Below are 26,248 nucleotides of genomic sequence, written 5' to 3'. Positions count from 1 at the left end.
GAAAAAGAAGCCATCATGAGACAGGTGAAAAAGGACAAGAATGGGAAGAAAAGATTAAGGGAGAATGATGAAGCTCTCCAGAATAAAGGCCATGATCTACCTCAAAAAAATTTGAGGTCAAGAAGTCCACCTCGGTGTTTCGACTCCTATGCCCCTCTGTCCGGCCCTCGAGCACAGATTTTAATGGAGATAGAAAAAGAAGGATATCTCCGAAAGCCTGATCCTATAAAAGCTCCACCAGAAAAAAGGGATAAAAAAAGTATTGTCGCTTCCACCGGGACCATAGTCATGATATCGAGGAATGTAGGCAACTGCGTGATGAGATTGAAACCCTGATGCACTGAGGCAACCTCAGTAAATATGTTAGGTCATCCAAAGCTATTGAATACAGACCTCTGTCAGAAGGCACCTTTGAAGATCATAGTCAGCCAACCGTCGGAGTCATCAACATGATATCCAAACCACTGCAGAAGGTTGACAGTCCCTCCCTCAAAAGATAGAAGATAGAAGAAATTATTTTTTTTATGAAAATGATGTAAAGGAGATTTAAACCCCTCATAATGATGCTCTCGTTGTTTCTATGACGATAGTGAAGCATGATGTAAAAAAAATTTTAGTTGACAATGAAAGCTCTGCCGACGTATTATTCTATGATACATTCTCAAAAATGAATCTGACAATCTAGCTGAGGCGAGTCAGTGCTCCACTTGTCGAATTTTTAAGAGATCCGATGGTTGTTGAAGAAGAAATCACTCTACCAGTCACAGTAGGATAAGAACCAAAGCAATCAATAGTATAGCTCACCTTTTCGGTAGTTAAAGTCTCATTTACTTACAATGCTATCTTTGGCCGACCTGATATCAATGCCCTTAAAGCTATTGTCTTTACTTATCATCTGTTGGTGCAGTTTCTGACTAAGGGAGGAATTGGTGAAATACGTAGTGATCAAACAATAGCTCGACAATATTTTATGATTGCCTTTAAAATGAAGCAGTCTGCAGAAAATATGCCAGTCGATGTGCTAGATCTGCTAGATGAGCTCGAAAATGTTCGAGGTAAACCAGTAGAAAAGTTTGAAATTATCTTTTTAGAAGATAATCCAAAAAAAATAGTTCAGATCAGTGTAAACCTCAAATCTAGTTTGAGGGATAAAATAATCAAGTTCCTATGAGCAAATACTGACGTCTTCGCCTGATTAGTTTCTGATATGCCTGACATCCCTACCGATGTGATTATTCATAAATTGAATGTGGATCCAAATTTCAGATCGATTCAATAGAAGAAAAGAAGTTTCGCTTCAGAAAGGCAAAAGGCTATTGATAGGAAATTGATAAGCTTTTGAAGGTCAAATTTATCAGAGAGGCTCATTATCCAAAATGGATAGCCAATGTTGTTATGGCCAAAAAGATCAATGGTAAATAGAGGATATGCATTGACTGTAAAGAACTCAACAAAACTTGTCTAAAAGATAGTTTTTTTTGCTAAGGATTGATCAGCTAGTGGATACCACCTCAGGTCACAAACTCCTTAGCTTTATGGATACTTTCTCAGACTATAATCAGATCAAAATGACTCTAGAAGATGAAGAAAATATAGCCTTCATCACTGAAAGAGGTTTGTATTGTTATAAAATGATACATTTTTGTCTTAAAAATACAGGCGCTAAATACCAGCATCTTGTCAACAAAATCTTCAAATGTCAAATTGGTCAAAATATGAAAGTCTATGTTGATGACATGCTAGTAAAAGCATTGAGGAGGACCAGCATATTGCCGACCTAGAAGAAGCATTCGGAGAGCTCAAGAAGTATCAAATGAAACTCAATCCAAACAAATATGCCTTTGGAGTGACTTTGAGCAAATTTTTTGATTTTCTTATAAATTAAAGAGGAATAGAAGCAAATCTTGAGAAGATTTGTGCTCTGTTGGAGATGAAATGTCCAACTTTCGTTAGAGAAATCCAGCAACTTATCGGGTGAGTAGCAGTCTTTAGCCAATTTATTTTCAGGTCGGTTGAAAGATGTCTTCGATTTTTCAAAATATTAAGGAATATCAAAAATTTTTACTGGACGAAAGAATGCCAGATTGTCTTCAAAGATCTTAAGAAATATCTTGGCTCTCCACCTCTTCTCTCGAAACCAGTTGAAGGTGAGAAGTTATATATGTATATATTTATCTCACCCTATGCTGTTAGTTCAATTCTTATCCAGAAAGAAATGGGTATCCAAAAACCTATCTATTATGTAAGTAAATTAATGCAGGATGCTGAGATTCGATACCAAAAGACTGAAAAGATAATATATGCTTTAATCATAGCAATCCAGAGATTTAGACCTTACTTCCAAGCTCATACTGTTATAGTGCTAACTGATCAACCACTCAGGTTAGTGCTCCAGCAGGTCGACACTTCAGATCAGATTGCCAAATGGGCCATTGAATTCAATGAATTTGATATTCAATACTGACCTTGAACTGCAATCAAAGATCAGGTGTTAGCTAATTTTATTGTGGAATGCACCATTTTCGATGATGGATCAATTTTAAAAAATTTTGAAAATAATTTATTCTGGGTTTTGCATGTAGACAGAGCGTCGAATTCTCAGGATAGTGATGCTGGAGTCATGCTGGAGTCATAAATTGAATGTGGATCCAAATTTCAGATCGATTCAATAGAAGAAAAGAAGTTTCGCTTCAGAAAGGCAAAAGGCTATTGATAGGAAATTGATAAGCTTTTGAAGGTCAAATTTATCAGAGAGGCTCATTATCCAAAATGGATAGCCAATGTTATTATGGCCAAAAAGATCAATGGTAAATAGAGGATATGCATTGACTGTAAAGAACTCAACAAAACTTGTCTAAAAGATAGTTTTTTTTGCTAAGGATTGATCAGCTAGTGGATACCACCTCAGGTCACAAACTCCTTAGCTTTATGGATACTTTCTCAGACTATAATCAGATCAAAATGACTCTAGAAGATGAAGAAAATATAGCCTTCATCACTGAAAGAGGTTTGTATTGTTATAAAATGATACCTTTTTGTCTTAAAAATACAGGCGCTAAATACCAGCATCTTGTCAACAAAATCTTCAAATGTCAAATTGGTCAAAATATGAAAGTCCATGTTGATGACATGCTAGTAAAAGCATTGAGGAGGACCAGCATATTGCCGACCTAGAAGAAGCATTCGGAGAGCTCAAGAAGTATCAAATGAAACTCAATCCAAACAAATATGCCTTTGGAGTGACTTTGAGCAAATTTTTTGATTTTCTTATAAATTAAAGAGGAATAGAAGCAAATCTTGAGAAGATTTGTGCTCTGTTGGAGATGAAATGTCCAACTTCCGTTAGAGAAATCCAGCAACTTATCGGGTGAGTAGCAGTCTTTAGCCAATTTATTTTCAGGTCGGTTGAAAGATGTCTTCGATTTTTCAAAATATTAAGGAATATCAAAAATTTTTACTGGACGAAAGAATGCCAGATTGTCTTCAAAGATCTTAAGAAATATCTTGGCTCTCCACCTCTTCTCTCGAAACCAGTTGAAGGTGAGAAGTTATATATGTATATATTTATCTCACCCTATGTTGTTAGTTCAATTCTTATCCAGAAAGAAATGGGTATCCAAAAACCTATCTATTATGTAAGTAAATTAATGCAGGATGCTGAGATTCGATACCAAAAGACTGAAAAGATAATATATGCTTTAATCATAGCAATCCAGAGATTTAGACCTTACTTCCAAGCTCATACTGTTATAGTGCTAACTGATCAACCACTCAGGTTAGTGCTCCAGCAGGTCGACACTTCAGATCAGATTGCCAAATGGGCCATTGAATTCAATGAATTTGATATTCACTACTGACCTTGAACTGCAATCAAAGATCAGGTGTTAGCTAATTTTATTGTGGAATGCACCATTTTCGATGATGGATCAATTTTAAAAAATTTTGAAAATAATTTATTCTGGGTTTTGCATGTAGACAGAGCGTCGAATTCTCAGGATAGTGATGCTGGAGTCATGAAGGGTTTATAATCGAGCAAGCCCTAAGATTCAATTTCAACACTTTCAATAATGGAGCTGAATATGAAACCTTGACTATGGATCTGAAAATGACAAAAGAATTTAGAGTTAAAAAGCTGAAGATTTTTATCGACTCACAGCTTATCGCCGAATAAGTCTGAGGTCAATTTAAGGTCAAAGACTCCATAATGACTTGGTATTTATAGAATATAAAGAAGTTGTCTAAAAATTTTGATGAGCTCGAAGTCCTCCAAATTTTGAAATCGAAAAAATACCTGGGCTGATACTTTTCGCATCTCACAACATTAGGATTTTTGGAGTTAAATCAGAAGGTCTTGATTAAGCAGTTGGATAGACCCAACATTGAAGTACTTCATATTTTTCAGGTCGGTCATAAATCGAGCTGGATGGATCCTCTCATGGATTACATATCTAAGAGAATCTTGCCTGATGATCCAACTAAGGCCAGAAGCATCAAAAGATAGGCTTTGTGGTATATTCTCCAAGGAGACCAATTATACAAAAAATCCTATTTACTTCCTCTACTTCGGTGCTTGACGCCATCTGAAGGTGATTATGCACTTCGAGAGATGCATGAAGGAATATGTGGAAATTATCTACGGGGCAAATCACTTATTTATAAAGTAATTCGGCAAAACTATTTTTGGCCAACTATCCAAAAGGATGCAGTTGATCTGGTCAACAAATACAACAATGCCAAAGGTATGCTAATATTCAACATCAACCTACTGCTGAGCTTATTTCTATTACTACCCCTTGGCCCTTTGCAATTTGAGGAATAGATATATTGGGACCTTTCCCAATGGCGACAGGTCAAAGAAAATTTCTAATCATAGCTATTGACTACTTCATAAAGTAGGTAGAGGCAGAACCATTAGTCCAAATAACTAAAAAAAAGATGCAAAATTTTGTCTAAAAATCTATAATATGCCGGTTCGATTCGGTTTACCTCGGATAATGATCATTAATAATGGTCGGCAATTCGACAATCTCAAGTTCAGAAAATTTTGCTCTAAGCTTCATATTGATTATCAACTTATTTCTGTTGGGCACCTACAGTCAAATGGTGAGGCCGAGGTCACTAACAGAATTATTCTCCAAGACCTTAAAACAAGACTCATTGAAGCAGAAAATTTATGGGCTGAAGAGCTTCACAGTGTTCTATGGACATACAGAACCACATATCGAATTTTGACAGAAGAAACTCTTTTTAAACTTACTTACGGGGTTGAAGTTATGATTTTAGTTGAAATCGACTTATTATCTGATAGAGTCAAAAATTTTCATGAAACAATAAATTTTAATCAGTTGAGAACCGATCTAGATCTTCTTAAAGAAATAAGAGAGCAAGTTCATATCAAAATGACAGTCTATAAGCAAAAAATTACTAAGTATTATAATGCCTGGATAAAATCGAAATCATTTCAGAAAGATGATCTAATTCTGAGATGAACAGAAATTTCAAAACCTACTGAACAAGATAAATTTGCTCCAAATTGAGAAGAACCTTATCGAATCACTGATGTTATTCGTCCAAGGGCTTATAGGATTGCAAATCTAGATAGGGCTGTTATTTTTCATACTTGAAATTTTAAAAATTTTCAAAAATATTATCAATAAAAAAGCTCCAATGAGTTTATTATTGCATATTATCTTCTAACTATGAAAATCTAATTTTTAGATTGGTAAAGCCCCGAGAGGCACAAGTGGGGATAAGATCTCTCCATATCCAATCTCTGAATTGATAAAGTCTCGAGAGGTATAAATGGAGATAAGATCTTTCTAAATCCAATTTTCAAATTGATAAAGCCCCAAAGGCACAAATGGGGATAAGATCTCTCCAAATCTAATCTCTAGATTGATAAAGCTTTGAGAAGAACAAATGAAGATAAGATCTTCCTGAATCCAATCTCTAAACTAGTAAATCCCCGAAGGGCACGATCTCCCTATAAGTAAATAAATACCGACCTCCGGGTCAAGTAATTTTCAGCTCTATAGAATACCGATCTCCAGATCAAGATTATCCAATTTCGATCTCAGGACTAAGATAATCTTATGTCAACCTTAAGACTGAGGTGATCTTATTCTGACTCTAGGATTGAGGTGATATCGCATCGATCTCTGAATCAAAGAATATACTTGAAGGCCAAAATCAAATAATGATCTTCGAATCAAAATTAGATCTTGAACCTGATCTACTCCATGCCATGCCAACAAAGGTACACCCAAACTTTGATCTTAAGTCAGTTATTAATTGGTAAGGTTAAAATTATCAATTCTTCAGTTCTGTTGAACTATAAGATATATGTAGTTATTTTTAGCAAGTCATGAAATTTGCTAAGTAATAGAGACATGCACATTGGATGACGACAAATGGAAAAATATTTTTTTCATCAATATGAAAAGAAAATATAAAGGAAATGACCCATAACAGGTCATTACATTCAAAAAAAAAAGAGGAAAGACCCACATTGGGTCATTACAAATCAAAAAGACCCCTATCGAGTCAATACATTTTGAAAAGGAAAGAAAATTTTTACAGGATATCTACTGGGGTATTAGAGTTCTTCTCGGTTGATTTTTCTTTAATCTGCTGTGGTTCCTTCGCAACCTCAACAGCAATGGGCTCTATGATTGTGATGGGCTTCGATTCCTTAATGGCCTCAGAGGCTTCGATTACGATCGGAGGCACTATAGTTATTGACTCAGCAACAATAGCCTCGATGATTTTCACCCCGACCGACTCCCAACCTGCCTCCTTGGCTGGTTCCTTTATCGCTTTAGTGGGCGGCTCGGGATCTCCCTTTATGCCTATATCGATGGCAACCTTTGGAGTTATCTTGAAAATATTGATTTTCAGATACAAAGTTTTGATTAGATTTTTGCACTGATTGAATGCATAGTTATGTGCCCCCTCAGAGCTCTCAGATATCTCCTTCTCAAATTCTTTAGAGGCCTTGAACAGCTCTACTACTTTGGTAGCTTTCTCCTATTCCTTCTTGACCTGCCTCTGTAGGGCTTCTATAGCATTTTCGTGAGCCTCATTGGCCTTGATTGCCTCCTATAGCCTCGGCTCCAGCTTTTTATTCTTCTCAGCCTGAATGTGCAGATCAAAGATCTTTATCTCCTATTCATTTATTTTTTCACTAAAGGTCTAGAAGATTTTGATTTTTCTTCTTCAGCAACTTCAACTTTTCTTCAAGTTGATTTTTGAGTCTCGCGGTGAGTTCGGACTCCTTCTTCTCCTCTTGAAGGATGATTAGATTGGCATCCATAGCCTCTTTATTTTTCAGCAAATAGGTCATGTTTTCATACATGACCTTAAAATCGACGGCGATTTGCAAGGCAAAAGTTCAGATCAATCATACACCGATGGAAAAAAAAAGAGAGAGAAAAAGAAAGAGGAATTTACATGCATGAGGTGCTCAAATCCGTGATTTGCGACCTCCTTTGATTTATTCTTTCAGCACATCTCCAGATCCATTGTCGGCACCATTGATTCAAGAAGATCGCGACCTAATTGAGGCCGCTCCAAAAGAGACATTTATGTCACGAAATCTCTCTCAGTTGAGGTCGATAGCTACAGCGGTAGTGGTCGGCTTGCATCCTGGCTTCTTGGGAGGAGGTGCAGGTTGGAAATCATTTTTTCTCCGATTACCTCAGTTGATTGACGAGGTGGAGGCTCAATTGATAAGACCCGAAAAGAATTTTGTGGACCCTAGGAAGCATCGCTTCTCCCCGAATTTGCTGGGGAGGGAGTGGCAGAGGTGGATCGGGGTGGTGCCTGGATGGATGGAGGTTCCATGGCTCCTTTGACCCTTTTTGGTGCCGAGGCAGTGGCAGGTTGCTTTGGCTAATCCTTCCTTTTCCTCTCCTCTAATCTATTCAGATTAAACCTCATCTCTGCACTAAAAAAGTTATAAATTTAGGAATATATATATATATATATATATATATATATATATATATATGATGACACAAGAAGAAAAAAAGAAGAGCAAAAGAAAATATATCAGTCTTACCCCGAGGAGAGTACAGACTGATGCCAGCATCATACAATGCCTGATCATCAACCAGCAAGGATAACTTGGGCACTTTGGTGGTAATCAGGGTTGAATGAGCTACCTCATCCTCAGAAAGAATTTCATCATTAAAATTATGTCTGGTGTCTAGATGTCTTCAAGAAGTCCTAAAATCTCATGGAATAGAAGCTCGAACGAAAAAGAAATGGCCTTTCTAGCAGTGGATGGAGGAAGGGAGATTAGGTCCAAACTTATAATTTTTTCTTAGGTGAGAAGTACCACCAACTCTTTTCATTCGGATGCCTTTTTAAAAAAACTAACGACCTAAATAGAGAGATCCTAAGTTCTATACCTTGGAAACTGCATATTATTATGAACACTATGATCATTCTAATTGTATTTGGAGTTATTTGAGTAGGATGAATCCTATAGAAGTAAAAAATATTGTAGAAAAAGAGATGTAATGGAAACTACAGTCTGAATCGAAGGGCTTCATCGTAGAAGGCTATATAGCCCTCGGGAGATTCAGAAATTCGATCTTTCGAACCTGGCACTAACATCTCATATTCTTTGGGTATATCATATTTCTCTCTAAGGGTTATCAGATTTTCCTCGATCAAAATGGATTCCTCTATTTCTAAGTCAAGATAATCCATGAGACAACATACAGGAGATCCTACACTATGATCCGAACTTCCCTCGTCTACAGAACCAATCTCAAGGTCTTCCCGAGGCAGATTTTCTATCTCAATGGTCAATAAAGGCTGGGTCGACCTAACCTACAGGTCACCTCCAGTCCCTTTCGTCTTTCTATTTTTTTTAGACATGTTTTTCAAAGGAAAAAATGAAAAGAGAGAAGACAAAAAGAACTGGAAAGGAAGAAAGGCTACTCTATAGTAGAAAGAAAACAGATGGAGGAAAGGTTGGTACCTAAAGTGAATGGGTGAAATCCTCCTAAAGGATGAAGAACAAGCTCTTCTTCTCTCTCTCCAATAAGTTTCTCACTGTTTCCAATGATCGTTCCATGCACAAAAGCTCCTGGAGACAATCCGACAGCACTTCCGTAAGATAACAGCAGAAATGAATAGTGGTTGGGGGGCAAAAGTCTTTTATAGACAAATCGATGGCTCGAATAAACTGGCCTTACAATCGATTTTTGACATTTGGTATTAATCCATGACCTTGTTAGATGATGGTTTGGCGCACCCTTCCCTGGATTTAGCCACGTCAGACTGATCCACGAGTCAATTGATCAATCAATCAGGTGCCGACAAATGGCACTCTCTTATTTGATATTTTTAAACTGCCTACTCTAGTAATGATGGCGGAAGGATATGACGAATCATTTTTTAAAAATGTCAGGTCTCTTCATGACCCGTCGAGCAATAAATTTTGATATTACCAAAGCACGATGCATTTATTACAAGCGGTGATAACACCAGTCCGAAAAGCTTCGTGAGAGCAAGTATGGAGATAAGATCTTCTGATCGATAAAAATCGGATCAAAAAATAAAGTATGGAGATAAGATCTTCTAACTGATAAAAATCAGATCAAAAGATAAAATATGGAGATAAGATATTCTGATCGATAAAAATCAAATCAAAAAAATAAAATATGAAGATAAGATCTTTTGACTGATAAAAATTGGATCAAAAGGTAAAATATGGAGATAAGATCTCCTAGCCAATAAAAACTGAGCCAAAAAATAAAGTATAAAGATAAGATCTCCTGACCAATAAAAATTGGATCAAAAGATAAAATATGGAGATAAGATCTTCTGACCAATCAAAATCAGGTCAAAAAATAAAATATAGAGATAAGATCTTCTGAGCAATAAAAATCAAGTCAAAAGGTAAAGTATGGAGATAAGATCTCTTGATCAGTAAAAATGTAACAGCCCAGTTACTTGGGCCTGTAGTCCAGATGGCCCAACAGCACAAAAAAAAAAAAAATAGAGAAGGAGGAAGACTCCTAGCCGGAGTCTTCTTCCTTCACGATTCCGGCAAAATCGGACTCAAAGAGTCCGGCTAGGGTAGAAAACCTCCACTATAAGATCCTCCGTCCTCTCTTAGGAAATTACAACAAAAATTTTGAAGTAAATCAAGGGATTTAAGAAATTTTTCTCAAAAATTTTCGTGGTGGTTGATCGGAAGAAAAAGGGGTCGTCGGAGCTGTTTTTGGCCGCCGGAACAAGGTATGTTCCTTCTTCCTTCCTTTCGGTCTAGTCCCTCCGGTCATGGGGTGTTCGGAAGCCGGCGAGGAGCCGGTTCGGGCTCAAACAGGGATACCCTGTTTGTGTGACTTTTCTTCCTTCTCTGCCGTCGGCAACGAGGAGGGTGGCACTGCCGCCGACACGGTAGCATCGCCGGCGTCGGGACGTTGCCGGGGAAGGTGGCCGGAGGCGCTCTCTTGGCCGGGATGAAGGGAGACATTCGAATGGGGTTCGGGTTCCCTGTTTTCAAACATGGAGAAGAGAAGAAGAAGAAGCCTCTTCTCTCTTCTCTAAATAAAAAAATAATAATAAAAATAATATATATATATAATAATAATAATAATGAATAAAATTAAAAATATATATATATATATAATAATAATAATAATGAATAAAATTAAAAAGTACATATATATATAATATAATTATATATATATATATACATACATATATATATATATGGGGGGACATGGGTATGAGTCAGATAACCTCAATAAATATAAAAAAAAAATTTATTTGATTAAATTAATTTATTTTTGTTTGATAGGAGAATAGTCTAACGATCAGGGAGACAACGAGTAGGGCTTGATTTTCGGACTATAAGGTTGTGAATTTGAATTTTCAATTATCGAGGTAAGAATCATTATACATGATCATCATCACATGTATATATTATTTTACTGATAATTTTGTATCGTTGGATTTGAAATTAATGAATTTATCATATGTAAAATGTTGACATTTACTTATGTGGTTGCGAGCATGAATATGTTTTCATCAAAGCATATGATGGCATGATTATATAGTTATGATATGTTTATTTTGAGTATACTGCAAAATTTGAATTGATTAATGAAGTCAAATATTATAATTTCATAAAAATGAAAAGAAAGAGAAATATGGTTTGGACTGACCTTGTCATGTGGAATAGCCTGTCAGGAGCTTATGCCTGGGACAGCCCCCACAGGCTTATGTGTGGAAGAATATGATCCGAGAAAGATCATGAAGAATCTGATCCGAGAAAGATCATGAATGATTTGATCCGAGAAAGATCATGGCCACTTTGATCCGAAAAAGATCATGAATATTTCGATCCGAGGAAGATCACAGAAATTGATCCGAATAAAAGATCATCGCATGATCCTGGTAGTCCAAAGCCAAAAAAAAGAATAAAAGGTTGTCATTCCAAAGATGTGAAGAATGAAACATATAATATGAAATTCAAACAATGAATGAAGATTTCACCTGATGATGTATGATGATATATATGCATATTTGTGACAATGTTCCAGTTATTACATACCTATGTGTTTTCTAAATTGTATTGGTTTTAGAAATATTAATTTTATCTACTAGTTTGATGTACATGTGCAGTGATTCTTACTGAGCTGGAGAAGCTCATATTTTTCTTCTTATTTTTTTTTCAGACTCACAGGAAGCTTAGATTGGATGGTTTGGGCGAGAGCAAATGAGAACTGAAGTCTTTAGTAATTTAGTTAGTTTAAAATTCTCTGATGTCAAAGAATATTTGAATAATTGTATTGAACAAGTTTGCATTCGATTTGAAGTTGTGACATCAGTTGATTGATTTGGTATTTAATTGGTTATTTAAAATTTTGAAGTGTTAAATTTTAGGCCTTACATGATCCTAGGGTGCTGCTCTAGGATTTGTGTGGCCGTGTCATGTGCCCAACTCAGGTGCTGGAATTGGGGCGTGATAAAAAATCAGGCCAAAAAGTAAGATATGAAGATAAGATCTTCTAGTCGGTAAAAATTAGATCAAAAAAATATAAAAGTATGAAGATAAGATCTTCTGACTGATAAAAATCAGATCAAAAAATAAAAAAATATGGTAATAAGATCTCCCGACTGATAAAAATCAGATCAAAAGGTAAAGTATAGAGATAAGATCTTCTGATCGATAAAAATCAGATCAAAAAGTAAGGTATGGAGATAAGATCTATTGATCGATAAAAATCAAACAAAAAAAATAAAATATGAAGATAAGATCTTCTGACAGATAAAAATCAGATCAAAATATAAAACATAGAGATAAGATCTTCTGATCGGTAAAAATCATATCAAAAAGTAAGGTATGGAGATAAGATCTTCTGACCAGTAAATATCGAATCAAAAAAATAAAGTATGGAGATAAGATCTCCTGACAGATAAAAATCAGATCAAAAGGTAAAGTATGAAGATAAGATCTTCTGACCAATAAAAATCGGATCAAAAATAAAGTATGAAGATAAGATCTTCTGACCGATAAAAATTGAATCAAAAAGTAAAGTATGGAAATAAAATCTCCTATTGGTAAAAATCATACCAAAAGGTAAAGTATAGATAAGATTTCCAGATTGATAAATACCGGATCAAGAGATACAGAATGGAGATAAGATCTCCCACTCAATAAAAATGTAATTTTCAGATTCTGACCTTAGAATGAAGCCAAGCTTCGAAAGGCAAAGGTAAATACATAGATGCTTCTACTTCCTAATCCGATCTGAAAATTATCACCTCAGACATACGAAGTAGGAGGCAAAGTGTTGGTGCAATAAACCAATCATAAGTCACGTGGCATCATCATATGAGATCAAGGAATCATTAATCTCAAAGTACCAAATTGTGATGTATTAATCTACTGAGAAGTGAATATCGAGGTCAGATATTTACCGATCTAAATCATGACACCCTTTATATCTGAGATGACATTCTCTGATAATAACATCTGTATTTCATCATGGTCATTTACCGAAGTGAATTACTACATTAGCAATGGCGGCCATCCTGCTAGAGCCTACCACAATCTCTACAACTAAACCACAGCTAGCTGCGATCTCATATACAGTTGACAAATACAGTCAGATATGACCTCACTCCCAGCTAATACTTACGGTTATCTTCCAACTCGCTTACAGGTGGCTCTAACTGTCTAACAAACTCTTTTAACAGTCTAACAAACTCTGCAATGATCTCATCAGTCCCTCTATAAATAGAGGGCAAAAAATTCTCCATCGGTAAGTGGACATCTCTGAAACTAAAGAAGACTCTACCGGTAGAGAGCTTTGCCGGTTCTTAAACGTGAGCTCTAGCTCCCACCCATTCCAAATTTCCTAGTTCCACTCAAATCTTCTTACTCCATCACTCTTTTTTATCTCTGTTCTCAGATTCAAAGCTGACTTAAGCATCGGAGGGTCAAGAATTGAAGAATCCTCATTTGATTTTTTGACTTGTTTTGTAGACTTTTTGGAGAAAATTCGAATCAGATCGCTACAGCCACTCCAATACGGTCTCATCTGATTTTTCTCTGTTTCAGATTTTGAGCATCACAGCAACAATATTTACGAACATCTTTTTTTTTCTTTTTTACCCCAACTTTGCAGGTTTTTTCGAAACTGCAGGAGCACAGGTTCCCTAGTGAACTTGAGTCGAAAAAGTTGATTGCCAACAGGGTGCCTAATTCTGCATTCAGGGAGAACCTTGAAGTGTTTGGTCCAAGTGGACTGCAGATTAACTTCACCAAAGTTAAATTCACCTGATCAGGCCACTGTTGTATGACATTTATCAGGAAAGGGATAAAGTTGACAACTTCTATGTCTCCAAAATTTTATTCTTCGGTTCTCTTACTGGGTCCTCGCACTCGGTATCTATACGTTCTCTGAATGATTGAGTTCTTAAGGAGGGAAAAAAAAAAAAAAAAGAATATCTCAATCATTGAATAATCTACTGGCAAACCATGGATGCTTGGAGTTTGGAATGAGTATTCACTAATCAAATGTCATCTGCCAGGCTTCCGATACGTAGGCATATAAAAAATTTTCACCAGCTGCAGAAAGGACTTATTCTCTTTTTTGTAAATGCTGCTGCTATTGACCTGGTATTCTGATTGTTATTATCATGTTTGCGTTTTTAAAATTGTTCAAGTTTAATATTACTTTGAACACTGGAAGTCAGAGCTGTTAGTGTAAGCATCTCAATCGTGCCATGTTTTTGATAATTATTCCTCTGTAGGTATTGGCAGGCAGCCCCTTCCACGAGGCAAGCAAGTGGATTGTTATGCGTTTTGGTGGATGTTTGTGTGTTTTATTGTGATTTTGATGTTTTTCTTCTAAAGAACCTGTTCACTTGGGAAATATCTCTGCTGCAACCTTTGCCTCCACACAGCTGAAAGATGAGCTGTCAAAGGCACAAACATTAAGAATCGCAAGCTTGTGGAATGTCTTTATTACTCTTTTGCATTAATGTTTTTAAAAAATTCTAAAAAATATAGTTATTTTTAATGCAAATTGAGTATTAAATGTTTTAGGAATATTAATATAAATGAATAATAGTGTCAGGTGATATTCAAATATAGTGGCATCAATGCAAGAAAAAGGATAATTGGAGGTATACATAAAAATAATAATTTTGGAGGGTAAACATGTAATAAGCCATATTTGCATGGGAGCTTTTTGCCCATATAGCTTATTGCAAATATTTTTTTATTACACATAAAATAAATATATTTAGATAAATAATGACCCAAAAGTAGTTGGTATTCTACAATTTGATTCTATTATTTAATTAAAGATTTATTTTAATGTCAATATAAAATTATTTTTTATATAATTAGTTAAATTAAATGTTGGAACATTCTTGTCCTTCATTTTCTATGTAGTGCTTCATTCTATGCCCAAATTATAAAACTAGACTCACAATTTCTATTCCCCCTCTTCCTTTCCCATTTCATTCTGATTCTCATTCTAATTTTCTTTCAATTCTATGAACCAAACATAGTAGTATATTTCCACCTCAAAAAAATATTCTTTAACAATTTTGTGCCAATCAAATATACTTTACTCTTGATACGTTTCCTTAATCCCTTAGATATGCTCTTTACAAGATGCTATTCCTTGAGAACCACAATAGGCTATGCTTTGAAAAAAAATAATAAATCAGAAGCATGTGCATGGCTCAAAATAAAAGTATTATACAACTTTCTTCTTAAATCATTTATGAGTTGAAATTGTGTCTTTGCTCAACAATTGCAGTGAAATGATTTGCTTGTTAAGCATACAGAATATTTGAATGGAGATTTGAAGTGATGTTATGTTGATGCATGGGATTTTTCCAATAAAATTTTGTAAGAGATGAATTATAGCTTATGTAGTAGGGATAGCACTTCTTTGAATATTCTTTAACCCTCTTATTCCTATTGAAGGTGGCATTTGTAACGAGATCTCTCTTTATAACCTCATAAATATGCAAAATTATATAAATATCTTAGTAAAATTACTATTTGCATGTATACGCTCTTAAAGTACTTGTTTTGCATGTATATTTTTTCTTTCTTTCTTTTTTATATAACAACTAATATCATCTAATGTCATTAAAAATAAACGGTTTAAAATTAAAATGATTTAAATATTATTATGGACAGATGTGCAAAAAGAAAAGTTTATAAAGGTACATATACAAATAGAAATTTTATGAAGGTATTCATGCAATTTTATATATTTAGGAGGGTATATATTTAAAAAATTATTAAAAAAATGATCAAGACTCGATTGAGATTTGCCAAATCTATGACTTAGTTAAATCAATAAGTAAAAAAAAAATACACAATAACATCATCAATATTTTTTTGTTTAAGATCTTAACTTGGTCGAGTTAGAATATTGAATGATTATTTTAGTAATTATATTCTCATATTTGATTTTGATCTAATTATTATTATTGAGTTTATAATATCTATATATATTCTTCTTTACTTAAAGAATATTAAAATATATTGAAGTTAAATTGATTAAAATGTTAAGATCAATGAAATGACTTTTAATGATTTATATATAGTTAGTTGTTCATTTATTGAGGTTTCACAAAAATAACATGATTTTTTATATAAAAATTAATATTAGTATAGGATCATGCAGCATAATAATATTAATTTTTTTGTTATCTTTCTTAATCAAGAGTACTAAATTATCTTTACCAAATTAACTTCTGCTACTTGAGTATATGCTCTAATTTTTAATTGATTTTTTTGAGTGTATATCTTTTTATATACGTAAAATTACACGAATATCCTTATAAAGTTGCTATTTACATGTATACTCTTAATAAATTTTTTTTTTATATACTACTCATAAAGATATTTCAGTCATCTTAATTTTAAACTATTTATTTTTAGTAGCATTATATAGTATGTGTATATATACAAAAAAGAAAGAGAAAAAAAGAATAAACATACAAACAAATATTTTAAGAGGATATATATATAAATAATATTTTTTTAAGAATATTCATACAATTTTGTAGATGTTAGAGGGTATACATATAAAAAACTCTATTATTAACCCCTCTATTCCTATTGATTGTCTCTTTGAAATGAAATCTCTTGTTAACCATCAAGAGATTTTTGTCAAGAATTTGGCATGCTTGATCCATGATATTGTTTGGAATGAATAACAAGTTCCTATACGCCTAGGTCTAATGATCCATTAAGTCATAGCAGGGAAGACTACAGGGAAAGACTATCCCTAGTCTTCCCTCTCTTTCCTTGATAGTCTTCCCTCTCTTTCCTTGGTTCTTAAACTCCCTAAAGTGGAGTCATCTTTTAACCCACCAACTAATCAAATTACACACAGAAAATATAAAAGTTGGATTGAGATCTGACAACAACATACATTATTTCAAATCTATACACGTGCAAACCAGAGAAGGCAATCGGTTGCACGTGCCATCAGTCCCTCCACCAGAAAACAAACCATTCCGGCATAAATTGGCCTTTAAAATAATTAAGCTGAGCTCAAGCTCAAGCCCGGGCTCGGCAACATTGCGAGCTATGCGAAAGCACACTGTAGCACCGACTTCGACCTGTCGTCCAAATAAGTAAATGAAACGGAAGCAACAGGAATTTGCTTATAAAAGCGGAAGGAGAGAGGAAAAAGAAAAATATTTTGTTTCGCTTTATATATGCGTATAGGGTAGTCCTTCCATCTCGCTCCCCTTCCTCGACCGCCTCCTCGTCCTCCTCCGCCGCCGTCTCCACCGCCTCCGACGCCGTCCGTGAGACGCCCCACACACCACCCTTCCCCTCTGCCCCGAGATCTTCTGCGCGCCCCACTCTTCTCTTCATCCTCCTCCGCCTCCTGCCGGCGCTGCTCCCTTGGCCGGCTAGAAACGCCGTCGTCCTCCGACGTCGTCTTCCGCGGCCATCCCGGCCTTCTTCCCCGACGCCTGATCGAGACGCGATTGATACCTTGTCCGCATCCTCTGCCCCTCCAGCTGGAACCGTGTCTTGTACGCCCTTCCCACCTCTCTCTGTCTTGTTCATGATTTCTTTACCTGGGTCTACGTGTGGGTTGGGGGTAGGTGCACCTCCGATCAGGTCTTATCTTTTCTTTCTTTTGGTTCTGGATTTAGTTCTGGATCGGTTCTTGATTTGGGTTATCATTTCATCAGAATGACCTGCCTTAATCACAAGATTTTAGAAGAAAGATCGGTTCTCAATTGTTCCGTCTCGTCGAACCTTTTCTTTACTTGTTTATTTTCGTTTCTTTTGAGGTGATTGATATCCATACAGAGAGTACATTGATGGATCACCTATCTGTTTTAACAAACAGGGATGAAAAGCTTCACGGGCATCTGTAAAAGGAATAACCTCCTATGAAATTTTGGCTGGTTCAGACCTTCTATCAAGTCTTTTTTTCGTGTCCTGATTCAAACTACTTCTGGTTTTAGCATCTCAAGAATGGTTTTAGCACCTCCTATGAAAAGTTTCGTGACATTATGCTAGATAATTTAGCTTCATCACTTGCAAATAGTTTTAGACTGCTATGCATCCGAAGGGATGCTGATTTAGTCGCATTTGGAATAGACCCCAAGGTTGTTCAGGAAGTTCATCATTTAGGGATGATGTTCTCTTGCAGCAGCATATGATTACTACTCCAGAACAAGCCATTAAAGGCAAAATACGAAGCAAAACCATCTTAGAAACTAACTTGTCTAAAATATGATGCATTGGTAGTAAAGAGATTATGTTCCCTGACATGTGGGTAGATGTGTTTAATGCATCTTCTTAAGTCTTTAAGCTTAACGTGGCAAGACGGTTGTTCCAAAATTAAGAGACTTGACGTATTGTCTCTTAACTGACTTTAAAAAACTGATTGTTAGTGTATTATATTTTAAAGATCAGTATCATGTAGGCTTGATACAGAGAGTGGGATAGAAAATGAGAAAAATTGTTCCAACTCGTTTTAGGGTGGAATAGCATTTCTCAAATTGTATGTAAAGTGGTGCCAAAAGTTTATGTTCGCTAAGAATGTGATATTCCTGTCATCTCCATCAAAGTCATGTCCTTGGTTTATGCATCATGTGGGCGATCCGAATCATCTGTTCTCAGCTGTATTCCCTGTAGATCCCCCCTCCTAAGGATCTGAATAACAGTTGAGATTTAACTGAGTTAGCAAATATTTTTACCACAGTATTCTTCCTCTCATTTGCTTTTCTACTCCATATGTTGTAGTTTTTAATGCAATTTCTAGTCAGCATCACTGTTAGTTTGGAGATTGTTTCGACACAGTTGCATAATCTCAAGCCTTCTCAATATTCTATAATATTTTAGCATGGTGAGAAGTATATGGACTTGCCCTTTCCTTTCCCATTTACTAGTTCCATTACTAATTAATCCTTCTGGCTGTTGGAGATAACCATAACTTGCATTTATTCAAGAGTTTTTGGCTGGGAAATTGCTAGTTGCTATTGGTCGCGAATACTAATAACTGGATTGAATATGGAATGCCATGACAATAATAACTGTCACTGCTAGCAGAATGTATTGTTTAAATTTGGAAAAAAGAGAAATTTAAATATTTGGAATATTGGTAGTGTTCTGTATATTCGCAGTAATGATGCTAGGTGATGGTGTTTCTGTAATATTGAAGGACTATTAGATATAAAAAAAGAATCAGAATTTTCAATATATCTCATTCCCTTTGAGCGAGTGAAGCGAAGCAAGCAACATCTTTATCTTGCTTTCTTTCTGACTTCTCAAAGAGTTCTATTGAAATTTCAATGTTTGGTGCTACTTAATAATATTATTTCAGCACTTATCTCCCAGATGGAGAAAAAATGGGTGGTGGGTGGGTGGATGGGTGAGTGGGTTTTGAGGATAGCACTTGCTTATATGCTCTAAAATTTGAATTGGAAAAGTCATCAAATCCGTGCCAGAGGAAATCCTCTATTGGTACTGGTTGAGGACAGTGCGTAATGCTAGTGATGCTATTTTCCAACTGAATTACTTTTTGTGAGGTCAAGATCAAGTAAGCTAAAATCTGTGAATGTTACCTTTCTTCCAACTTCCTATAAATAGTTGGGGAAGTCCGATAATGTGGGTTATTGGGCAACTTACAATTTAATTGGCTTCATCTTGCACTTTCTTTCTTTTTGGTGCTTTGGTCCACAAGCACATTGTTTGAAGAGAGAGATGGTTGCTACCCCTCCCAAGTTGAGGTCATGACTCATTTAGAGTCCTGTTCACATCATTCATTGAATTCTTTAATGATTAGAGATATAGGGATGAACAATAGAACCACAATCCACAAAATAGTAAGATATCCTGCTTAGATATGTATTTTCTCACATGAATGAAGGGCAAGTGGTCCCCATGTTTGATCATGGCTCTTAGAAACCAATCTTTTAACTAGATAAAAGTCACACTTCTGCTGGCATCTGGAAGGTGCACTGCCTTTTCATAATGATATTATTGGCTATGCAAAAAAAATTATTTGTTATTTTGCCTGCTTTTCTCTACTGCAACTTGTATAGTTCTTAACTTAAGCAACAGCTTGTTTGATCCCCTTGAAATCCTGCACTGCAGGAAAAAAAAAAAGAGGGGGGGGGTGCGGGGGTGGGGAGATATGGCCTATGAGATCCATTCTGTTGCAATTTTACTTGATATGTAATTGTTATCTAGCAGAAAAGATGTTTGGGAGCTATCATCTGTATTTTAGTCACGATTCTTATGCCTGTTTCTGAGCATTATTTGAAAATCAGTTAATTGTGGTTTCATTTTCATTGTTAACAGTAGAATAACTTTATATTGAGTAATTTGATTGTATGTCTATTGGTTGTTCTTTTTTTAAAGAAAAGAATTATCATAGAAATCCTAACTGTGTGATTCATCAGATGGAACCTAAGCAGCATCTTGCTGGTGATGGACTTTCAAAATGTACTAATTCATTGGAAGTGAACAATTTGGTGGATCCAATGGAACTTGCAACAGATGGTACTGGCTCTGTAGTTGAGAAGAGTTGTGAAAATGGGGAGGCAATTAAGTCTAAAGAGCTTGCAGGAAGCCTGCCTAATGAGGCATTTGTATATAGGCAAGATGTTGTCAGATGCAAAAAGAATGAAGGGTTGCTCGGAGTTGTGATGGAAGTTGCTGGGGACTCAGATTCTGAGGGCAGCATCACAGATGACAGTGACAGCGAGGAGGATGAAGGTGGGAACGGTGGAGGCAGTGGTGGTGGAGGTGGTGATAATGTTGGTGATGATGACAATGGTAATGAAGATGATGGTGAAAGTAATGATTCTTTACCAGAAGGCCAGATCAGGGTAACATGGACTGATGGTTCTGAGACAACGGAGAATATTAGCAATATTACAGTTGTGGATAGAAACTTCTTGCATGGTGATATGGTTGCTTCTGCTTCAGATCCAACGGGACAAATGGGACTTGTTGTAGATGTTAATATCATGGTTGATCTACTAACAGCAAATGGAGAGATTATAAAGAATGTGTCTTCTAGAGATCTCAAACGGATAAGGGAATTCACTGTGGGCGATTTTGTGGTATTTGGACCTTGGCTCGGTCGAGTAGATGATGTTTTAGACAATGTGACTGTGTTGTTTGATGATGGATCTGTCTGTAAAGTTGTGAAAGCTGATCCTTTGCGTCTCAAGCCTGTTACAAAGCCAGTCATTGAGGATGCCAGTTGTCCATACTACCCAGGTCAGCGTGTTAGGGCTGTTTCTTCATCCGTTTTCAAAACTTCTAGATGGCTTTCTGGCTTATGGAAAGCTAACCGTCTCGAAGGTACTGTCGTTAAAATTCAGACAGCTTCTGTGGTTGTCTATTGGATAGCTTCAGCTTACCTTGGTATTGGTACTAACTCGACAACTGTTCCTGCTGAAGAGCAGAATCCAGAAAACTTAACTCTGTTATCCTGTTTTTCTTATGCAAATTGGCAATTAGCTGACTGGTGTCTCCTTCCATCACCTCCACAGCCATCATTCTCGGCTGATGATACTTCAAAAGCCAGTAAAGAAGACTCAGGAACAGAAGTTCCAGAGCAAGCAGCATCATTTCAGGATGAAACTGCCGAGTCCAGTCAGGTAGCTAGCTTGGATGTGCTTAATCTTCAGTCAGCTTCTGGGTATGTGGGGGATGGATATTGTGAAAACACTGAGACAACCAAAAATTTAGAAGGAAATCCCCAGCCCCAGTATGACAATCCAGTGGTTCTTGATAAGATGAATAACTTAGGTGAAAATACTGGAACAGAGTCAAATGCTTTGCCAGAATGTTGCTCTTGCAGTACTTCATCAGTTTCAAAGGAACCCAATCATGAAAGTTGGCCTGCATACCGCAAAAAGCTGCGAAAAGTCTTATTTAAGAGAGACAAGAAGAGTCATAGAAGAAATGAGACATTTGAAAGAGCTCTTCTCATTGTAAATACTGTGACAAAGGTTGATGTGGCATGGCAAGATGGAACAAGAGAATTTGGGTTGGAGTCAACTTCTTTAATTCCAATTCACAGTCCGAATGATCATGAATTCTTTCCTGAACAATATGTGGTGGAGAAGGCCTCGAATGAAGGAGATGATTCTTCTGATACAAAACGTGTGGGTGTTGTAAGAAGTGTGAACTCAAGGGAGCGAACAGCATGTGTGAGGTGGCTCATGCCTGTATCCAGGCCTGAAGAGCTGCAGGAGTTTGATTGTGATGAAGTGGTGAGTGCTTATGAGCTTGATGGGCATCCAGATTATGACTATTGCTATGGGGATGTGGTTGTTCGCTTGCCCCCAATTTCAACTTCTGGTGATACATCCAATATTGAAGGTCATATGGAGAAACAGGAACAACAGGTTGATCCGGTGGAAGCTGAAGGTGATGGTGGCAGGGAGAATGATGGAGCAGAGCAGGTCCTAAAGGATGAAGATTCTTTAAATTTTGCATGTACATGGGTAGGAAATATAATTGCTCTTGAAGACGGTGATATTGAAGTTCAATGGGCTGATGGGACTGTCTCAAAGGTATATATGCCATATCATGAGGAATAGGTAGTGATACTTACATGGACATGTTTTATATGACTGCTAGTACTAAAAGTTTGCACAATTTGGATGCATTAGATATCTTATTGTGGTGCATGCTATCAATATGCTACATCTTTTCCTTGTATTTGCTTTCATCCTAGTCATCAGAAACTTGTTATTACATTCTTTGCCTGTTATTTCAGGTTGGACCTCAAGCAATCTATGTTGTTGGTAGAGAAGATGATGGAGACTCATTTGATGGTGGAAGTGAAGTTAGTGATGATGGCGCAAGTTGGGAAACAGTTGATGAAAATGAAATGGATGCACATGACAAAACTGAAAAGGTTAATTCACATATCATTAGCTTTATTGCCAGGCATTTTTTTTAGTATTGACTATATCTATGATCCATAAAAGTGTAAAACCATTATGTTCAGGAAGGTGATTTGCAAAGTCCTGTTGATAATTTCGTTGAAAGGGAAACTAGCACTATAACTTCTGAAGAGGATAATAATGCTGGACGAAATGGGCCACTTTCAATGCCTCTAGCTGCTATTGGCTATGTCACTAGACTGGCCACTGGATTGTTTTCTCTTGGTAGAAAACAATCAGATCCATCAGATTTAGATCACATGATTGAAAATGAATCTGAATCTGGTGAGATTCTCAAGGTTTCAGAGAAAGCAACCAATGATGAGGCCAGCTACGAAGAATCTGAAGCCCTTGATGTTGTGCAAAATGTGCACAAGGCTGCTGAGGTACATAGTGATACAGCAACAGCAGAAGATGCTGAAGAAAAAATGGAGGATGTTCCAGATGGCTCCACATCTGATGATCCTCATAGCTTCAAACACTTTGATATTGCTGAAAACCCTTCAGATCATCATTTCCTTGGTGGTAATGGACAGGTAGCACAAACTTCTAGATGATTCTTTTCTCATTTTCAATCTATTCATTCTTAAGTCCATCGCGCCTTCTCTTCTTTAAGCATACAAGTGCATCTGTTTGCATTTGGATTTTCATTTATCTTGCATCTTGGAACATATTTTCATATAGGTTTACAGATAAGTATTGTTGGTTAAGGTATAAGTGGTAAATGCCCTAACATATATTAGGCTAACAAAACTAAATTACAGAACACTGGTGGAAGAAAGTGGGTGAAAAAGGTTCAGCAAGAATGGAGCATCCTTGAAAAGAACCTACCAGGTAAGTCATGTAAAATTGTCGCTCATTAAAAAACTTGTAAACAAATATACTTTTATGTTGTGAAGATCTAATTCTTTATTGTGATTACAGATGCTATTTATGTCAGAGTTTATGAGGATCGTATGGATCTCTTAAGGGCTGTAATTATTGGAGCATGTGGAACGCCTTACCAAGATGGCCTTTTCTTCTTCGACTTTCACCTTTCACCAGATTACCCTCAAGTTCCACCGGTAAATAGAGCCATATTATTTTATTTTCTGATACTCATGTTGAACAATAGTTAGCTCTCACCAAGTATCAGACTGAAATACATCAAAGGTGAAACCGTTCAGATTTCAGATTGCTTTTCACTTGCTTATAACACTTCTTCTCAACCCTGCAGTCAGCGTACTATCATTCTGGTGGTTTGCGGGTAAACCCAAATTTATATGTGGATGGGAAGGTTTGCTTAAGCCTTTTAAATACATGGACTGGCAAAGGAAATGAAGTTTGGGACCCATCATCCTCCAGCATCCTTCAAGTTCTAGTTTCACTCCAGGGCCTGGTTCTCAATTCTAAGCCATATTTCAATGAAGCAGGGTATGAGAAGCAGGTTGGGACTGTTGAAGGAGAGAAGAATTCTTTACCCTACAATGAGAATACTTACTTGCTAAACTTGAAAACGATGCTGTATCTTCTGAGAAGACCTCCCATGGTAAAACGAATAAATTGTTATCATTTTTCTTTTTTGATCAATATCAAACTTTTTCAGGTTTTACATCTGGTCGATTTTATTTTTGTTTTCTCACCGCTGCTCTTTCTAGTTTCATGATAATAAATTTGAGCATTTTCATATCATGATATTTTACTTGCTTTAGGCGATGAAAAAAAAAATCAATTCTGTATGTTCCATGACTTGTTTGAAATACTTGACTTAATTTAAGCTTCTGATTGATTATTATCACTTCAATTTTATGTTGAGACTAAAAACATGATCCTGAGATGTTTGAAGAAATTCCACAAGCATATCACAGCCATATCTTATTCTTCCCACATGTTTGTTTCCGTGCTGTTATTATGATGTTGTTTCCTGTAACGACCATTGTAGGCTTTCGGCTCTAAGTGCAATATAGCGTGGCTCATTTAATCTCATATTACCATCTGACGAATACTTGCAAATGAAAATTGACTTCATTCTTGTAACTTTAAGTTTCTTTATCATTTTTTTTGTGAGAAATTCTTTGATGTTATTTTCTACTGTCATTAGTATTTCTTTGAACAAGTACCTACGTGCTCTTACTAGAATATAAGATGTATTATCTATTAGTTTTTTATGATCTCTTTCTTATTTGTTTTCCTAACTGTGATGGACTAGCATTTTGAAGAGTTCGTCAGGGACCATTTCCGAAGGCGTGGTCATTATATTCTTAAAGCTTGTGAAGCATACATGGAAGGTTGTGTTATTGGTTCCCTCACAAAGGATGCTTGCAAGACTGAGAAAAGCAGGGAGCATTCTTGTTCAGTTGGTTTCAAGCTTACGCTAGCAAAAATTTTGCCCAGGCTGATCATGGCGTTTAAGGAAGTTGGAGTTGACTGCCACCAATTTGAACACTTGCAGAAGCCCGAAAACATCCCAGAAAGTTGAGCTGCCAAAAGTTCTCTCCATGGTGTTGTTTCGTCAAGGTGGTTTTTACATGCCTCATATGGTTGTCTCATGTACATGTGGACATCCACTCACAATGTTCTTGCTTTCATGAAGCATTGGGGAATCAATTCCTGAGTGCTGTTATTGTTTCCTTTGCCCTTTTTGGAAAGTGGGAGCCAATCGGCGTTGTATTCTCCCCATTATTTTGAGCTGCAAGGGCTTCTTGGAAGTTGAACTGAAGCTCCTCCATGTCATAGCCTACATTTCCGTCATTGTTCACATTGTTCAAAAGATTGAAGGAAATAAATTTGTCTGCGTTTTATACAATGAAAGTTCTAGTGGCATCCAATTTTGGTTCACTGGAATGATCACTTTTTCAAGAAATTATACTCTAAATCATGTGCACCAGCATGCCATGCACCATGCTAATCGCAGCTTCTTTTTGTAAGCTTTATTCATCATACGCTTATCTTGGTGATTGATTTACAAAAAGGAAATGTGGTGGTTGGCCATGGTCATGTGGTGCGCCCAATGGTATCCTTTCTTCAATTTTGTTGCGCAAGGCTCATCTTCTAATCAGTTTGTCACATATCAGATCCCAGAACCGTCTTTGATGCATCAGCTGGGATTCTTATTTCAGAAAAGTGAAGGTCTTTTTATCTTTTTTTTTTTTCCTTTTTCCCATTAGCACAGAACATAGTTGTGCAGATTGTCCTAGTAATCTAGCTCGTGATGAAAATATGGTCATTAATTAACAGAGTCTGCGGAAGAGGTCTTAGAAGCAACCATGCTCTTTTTAAAGGTTTTCCTGCTTGAGTTCTTAGGTTTTATGTTTCCAGCCAGAAC

General features: G+C 36.3%; 1 protein-coding gene across 1 annotated transcript; it reads left to right on the top strand.

Annotated features, from left to right (window-relative positions):
• Positions 1–17,242: 17,242 nt before the first annotated feature.
• LOC105045840 (probable ubiquitin-conjugating enzyme E2 23) lies at positions 17,243–25,734 on the top strand. Its single transcript, XM_010924262.3, has 8 exons — positions 17,243–17,553; positions 20,440–22,569; positions 22,776–22,916; positions 23,010–23,480; positions 23,709–23,778; positions 23,869–24,008; positions 24,161–24,472; positions 25,133–25,734. Exons 2-8 carry the CDS (start codon positions 20,440–20,442, stop codon positions 25,400–25,402), a joined length of 3,534 nt encoding a protein of 1,177 aa, XP_010922564.1. The 5' UTR covers positions 17,243–17,553; the 3' UTR covers positions 25,403–25,734.
• The last annotated feature ends 514 nt before the right edge of the window (positions 25,735–26,248 follow it).

Source organism: Elaeis guineensis, chromosome 5 (assembly GCF_000442705.2).
Source record: "Elaeis guineensis isolate ETL-2024a chromosome 5, EG11, whole genome shotgun sequence".
NCBI classification, from domain to species: Eukaryota; Viridiplantae; Streptophyta; class Magnoliopsida; order Arecales; family Arecaceae; genus Elaeis; species Elaeis guineensis.
The sequence above is the reverse complement of the archived record's forward strand: the minus strand, read 5'-3'. Positions and strand labels throughout refer to the sequence as shown.

Coding starts and splice junctions, on each gene's coding strand:
- LOC105045840 (XM_010924262.3), top strand. CDS start 20,440: ATGGAACCTAAGCAGCATCTTGCTGGTGATGGACTTTCAAAATGTACT. Junction 22,570..22,775: donor CTGATGGGACTGTCTCAAAG/GTATATATGCCA, acceptor CTGTTATTTCAG/GTTGGACCTCAAGCAATCTA. Junction 24,473..25,132: donor TTCTGAGAAGACCTCCCATG/GTAAAACGAATA, acceptor GTGATGGACTAG/CATTTTGAAGAGTTCGTCAG.